Source organism: Fundulus heteroclitus, chromosome 12 (assembly GCF_011125445.2).
Source record: "Fundulus heteroclitus isolate FHET01 chromosome 12, MU-UCD_Fhet_4.1, whole genome shotgun sequence".
Taxonomy (NCBI): domain Eukaryota; kingdom Metazoa; phylum Chordata; class Actinopteri; order Cyprinodontiformes; family Fundulidae; genus Fundulus; species Fundulus heteroclitus.
Genome location: NC_046372.1, coordinates 47,805,528 through 47,810,754, shown reverse-complemented (window position 1 = coordinate 47,810,754; position 5,227 = coordinate 47,805,528). Strand labels below are relative to the sequence as shown.

At 43.4% G+C, this 5,227-nt stretch overlaps 1 protein-coding gene across 1 annotated transcript; it reads left to right on the top strand.

Moving 5' to 3' along the window:
• Positions 1 to 4,987, top strand: si:dkey-90l8.3 (LIM domain transcription factor LMO4-B). The gene is made up of 5 exons (XM_012849436.3): positions 1 to 384; positions 972 to 1,208; positions 1,319 to 1,406; positions 1,739 to 1,897; positions 2,893 to 4,987. Exons 2-5 carry the CDS (start codon positions 994 to 996, stop codon positions 2,899 to 2,901), a joined length of 471 nt encoding a protein of 156 aa, XP_012704890.1. The 5' UTR covers positions 1 to 384; positions 972 to 993; the 3' UTR covers positions 2,902 to 4,987.
• The last annotated feature ends 240 nt before the right edge of the window (positions 4,988 to 5,227 follow it).

Genomic DNA, 5,227 nt, shown 5'->3' with positions numbered 1-5,227 from the left:
CCCCCTGCGCATTTTGATGAATAGAGTTGCTGTCAGATGCGCTGATAGAGCGAAGCTTGTTGAAAACAGACAGCTGGAACAGAGAAGAGAAGCAGCAGCGTGGCTCCTCCACGCAGTTACGTCTAGTTCTTCATCAGCAGAACCGGATTCCAAGGAGAAGTAGCTGAACTCCAGTCGCCACCGCGCCGCCCGTTGCTCAACGCTGTCGCGCGTTGCCTCCATAAATGTTTTCCTTTTTATGTTAGTTTTCTATGGAACGCTGTGGACACAGCTATGGATGTGGCATTTAGCGCGACCGGCCCGTGACCGTGCCAAGGGTTGCTGAGCACTTTTCTAGTTTCTCGAAAGTTGCGACGGAAGAAGGAAACGTTTTGTCCTAATAAGGTAAGGCGGCTGTTTCTTTCTTGTCCCATTTAGATAGTCCTCGCGCGCATTCCACCGTGCAGCTTGTCCTACGAGCTCGCGCTCCGTTTAGATTCATATTTCCGCACATTTCGAAGCTACAAACAGTTAGCATGAAAGGAAAATACTCAATTACGATATTCAAAAATACAAACAAAACCCTTCAGTCCCTCTGGTTTGGTCTTATAATAATAATAATAATAATAATAATAATAATAATAATAATAATAATAATAATAATAATAATAATAATAATATAATAATAATCATGTTTTGGAGCTTTTCCTCGTCTTTGGATTACTGCATTTACTGATTAACAGGCTAAACATATTAAAAGTTGTGAAGTTTAAATCGATCTCTCACAGAAGAGAAACAACCTATTGGGAATAATAAAGGTTAAATCCTTGCTGCCTCTGATTTCAAGAAACAATAATCCATGCACATTTATGACTTTGTAATAAAGCAGTTTTCAGAGTAATTAGATCTCACTGCCTATATTTTCAGTCTAATATGTGTAACGTAAACATGACAGTGTCATCACCTGTCTGAACCCTCCCTCCTCCTTTCAGGAACCCAAGGGCCCCCGTCAGGATGGTGAATAGCCAAGCGTCAGGTGTTCCACCGGCTCCCAGGTCCTGTGCAGGATGCGGGGGGAAGATCGCCGACCGCTTCCTGCTCTTCTCCATGGAACGCTACTGGCACACACGCTGCCTCAAATGTTCCTGCTGCCAGGCCCAGCTGGGGGACATCGGCACCACCTGCTACAGCAAAGGAGGCATGATTCTGTGTCGCAGCGACTACATCAAGTGAGAAGGGGGAGTGAAAGGTGGCAGGGTTTGGAGGCAGAGGAGAGGGTGCTGCCTGTGTTGGGTCGTACAGGCTGAGCTGAGCCGTGCTGGTTTCCGTGTGTTCACAGGCTGTTCGGGGCATGCTGCGCCTGCGGCCAGTCCATCCCAGCAAACGAGATGGTGATGAGGGCACAGGGGAACGTTTACCACATCAAGGTAAAGCCCCAGTCTGCACCTCACCCTGCTTCCTGCTTCACAGAAGACACATTTAGTGTAAACACAAACGTCCCCCCCCAAAATAGTCACAGTTTATAGCAGTCCTTACAAAATACTTTCTTGCACTATTTACACATGCCTCACTAATGTGTTCTCATACTTTAAGACATGTTTAGCCCTCTAGTTTGTTCTGCTTCTCCTCAAGGGACTTTATAGACAAAGCCTCCATTTTTTTTTTGTTTTTTTACTATAAAGCCATGCTGGTAAAATATTTACAGACTTTACTATTATGTATTCAGACTCTTTGTATTTCTCCCCGTGCGCCTCTGCAGTGTTTCAGCTGTGCCACCTGTAGAAACAGACTAATTCCCGGGGATCGATTCCATTACATCAATGGTACAATCTTCTGCGAACATGACAGGCCTGGCACTGCTTTGCACAACAGCCACCTGGCGCCACTCCAGAGCAGCTCAGTACTGACAGACCAGAAGGTAAATAAAAGAGTTGATTTTCCCGAGCCATGCAGCAGGAGAGAAGAAACAAAGGCATGAAGTTGATGCCGGGGGGGGGAAGCTAGTCAGCATTGACCAGGAACTAAAAACTAACTTTTGCAAGAGTGTGAAAAACACAATAAAGAAAGGATGGGGAAAAAAAACTTTACAGCTTTGCATTTGTCAATAATACACAGGCTTTATGTTTTATAACGAAATAATCTCCATCACTTCAATAACACTGGCTCAGGAGAAACATGTTAACAAGACCCAGGATTGTTTAAAAGTGTGTCCCCTTTGACCTAACGCAGCAGAGTTTTGCTAACTGGTTACAGGTTCATGCATTGTTAATGACCTTACAACGCAGCTTCATGCTTTCTGGTGCCGTTTAGCTAAAAGCCAGGCTTTTCGCTTGGAACTGTGGGTAGCCGGTCATCCTGTCCTGTTGCCATTTTGTTCTTTTGCAGTTTTAGTTATGCAGCACCTGACTTTAACGGTGATGTCACATGTTGTAGTCATTATGTTTCAGTTTGCATCCCTAATTTTTACGGGTCATTTTTCATATGAGATAGAGAGCAGGAAAACAAAACTGAAACAGCGTTGTTTAAATGTGTGGGTATTAAACGGTTTGTTTACTGGTGCCAAATCAAAGAAAGGAGGGATGAAATTTGCAGCAACATCCCCCTTTAAGTTAGAAATTGGAATTCTGGATGTACCACTGACTTATTACCATTAATTGCCAAACCCAACTTGTTCAAGAATTAAATTTTCTTGGGAAACTGCTTTGAAGAAAATGTATATTCAATTTGCAGATTGTTTCCTTTTAAATCCATTTTTTTTGTTTTTTCCAATTGGGTTTGCTGTGTTCTCGTATGGATTTGAATGCAACTCACTTAAATAAAGATGACCGTGTCCAATCAGAAGGCTTTACAGAATAACATAGCTGCATGTTTTGTGGCACTGACCTGCTCCTCCTTCTTCTGTCCCATTTGCAGGTATGTTAAGCGGGAAGTGTCCTGAGCGCCATCCTTTCCAGCCTCCACCTCTCTTCTGTGTGTTCTCCCTCCACTGCTACTTTAGCTGTTGTTGTACTTGTTGTTGTGGAGCCTCATTTCCCTCCCTCCTCGGTCTCACTTTTCCCAGCGCGGCTCCAGTTTCTCCTGTAAGATGTCCCTTCCCTCTCTATTTCAGAGATTTTCTATAGATCAGCGTCTCCATTCTGGTAACACTTGATGTTAAAGTGGTCTGTCCAAAGTCTTCAGACTATATGGGGACTGCGGTGGCAAAAAGTCTCCTTCAGGACTGAACAAAGCTGGAGGAAAATGGTGCCTCTGAAAACTAGTGACGCTGCAGGCGGAACAAAAGACACTACTTCCTAAGTGTGATGGACTGCTGTGAGCTTACAAAAAGTGACTAAACTACGTTTGCCATGTGACATTATTTCTTTTTCTGATGAGGTTCAGGCACTGAGAATGTCATCTAAGATTTGTGTCACTGAATATGATAATCCAGGGCTGTACTCGTGGTAAATGGCTCGTCATCTATGCCCCAGACTCTGCACAAAGAAGTGCAATATCCCAGTGATGGTTTTGCTGATTTTTTTCTTCTTCTGTACAGTTTCTTTTTCAGATGCCTGTGTAATGTGTTTATGGGTGGGGGGGGGGGGGGGGGTTGTGGGTATGAAAACAAAAATCCTATTAAAACAACTTTCCTGTAATATGTCACCAAGCGACCTGAGGTCATTGCGGCATTAGTGTGGCATTGTGTTGCATGGTACCTGGCATGGTGGATGTTTCTGTCTGTCTCTCTCTCTCTCTCTCTCTCTCTCTCTCTCTCTCACCTTCTTTGGCCCTGTATGGTGAAAACATGCCTGATTACCCCGAGGAATGGATTTAGGGGGCTTGAGCTCTGACCATTTACAGAAACAATTAAGCATGAGCCCTGTATCTGTGCTGCTGGAGCTCCTGGGAGCCTGAACTTGGGGCATATGCTGTGTGGCTGACTGGCTGACTGCCTCTAATAAAGCCTAATCTGAAAGAGGGCTAATTAAAGGGGAGTGGCCCCCCCCTTAACATCCAGGGCATTTGAAACAGTCCGATGTATTTACTTTTTATCTTGTTTCAATTAGAGCTCCCACACAGCTTGGCTTGTTTCCTAGCACAGCGCCTTTGGTCTGTGCCACACTCTGCATGACTTCTGAAAATGATTTTCATGAGCTGCATCTAATTCGCTTTAACTTCATGCGCCTTTTTGATTCTGCATGCAAATGTTAAAGCCTCACCATACCATCCAAGGTTGCGACTTAATCTTTTTGCGATAGTGGCAGAGGAGTACGATGCGTGCAGGAAACAAACGATAGCATCTGCTCCACTTTCACACCTTGCCTGGGTGTGCAGCTGCCATTAAACTTCCCTCTAATGCGCTTAGCTATTTCAAACCGTCCCACTTGTCATGGTCTAGGCTGATGCGGCATCAATTATTTATTCCACGTCTGATCAAGAAGCGTCACGCAAATTCATTAACGTATGCAAATTATCACAATTACAATTATCTTTGTATCGTGATGGTGAAGAAATAAAAACCTCAGAACACTCCTGAGTCCCAGCGCACCACAAGTTACACTTTGCATTCAAACTAATCAAGCATCATCTGCCTTCTCCTAATTAGCCAGACCGTTTTCACATGCCAATTAGCAGGTCTCATGAAAAAGCTCTTTGCCACGAGGCGTTGTCTTTTATCAGAGCTTCTGCAGGTGTGTGGCTCACCATGTAGCCTGTGTCATAGGAAAGTGTTTATTCATGCTAATTAATCATATTAACACATGCATGAGTGTAATTGCCAAAGCTCCTTCACCTCACACTGTGTGAAGACTCAAGAAGATGCTCGGGTATTTTTACGTGCTTATGATGAAAAGGGAGAAGAAGACCAGCAGAGCCTCCTTGTTTCCTAGACATTCCTGTGATTCATATCCAAGATGTCTTTCTTCCTCGTGAGTGGAAAAGCCTGGGCTTTGGTGTTTAGCATCAGAAAGCATTCTGGTCTTGACTCATCCTTCTCTGTTGTTGTTGTTGTTGTGTGTGTGTGTGTGTGTGTGTATGTGTGTGTGTGTGTGTGTGTGTGTGTGTGTGTGTAAAGGGAACACTTGGAGTGACATTGTGTTGCTTAAGTGTTCCCTTTACCTTTTTAGTTATATATATATATATATATATATATATATATATATATATATATATATATATATATATATATATATATATATATATATATGCAGTTTTGTCCATAAATGTAAATGAAATAGTAAAATAGCCACGAAGGCCCTCACATGTGGTG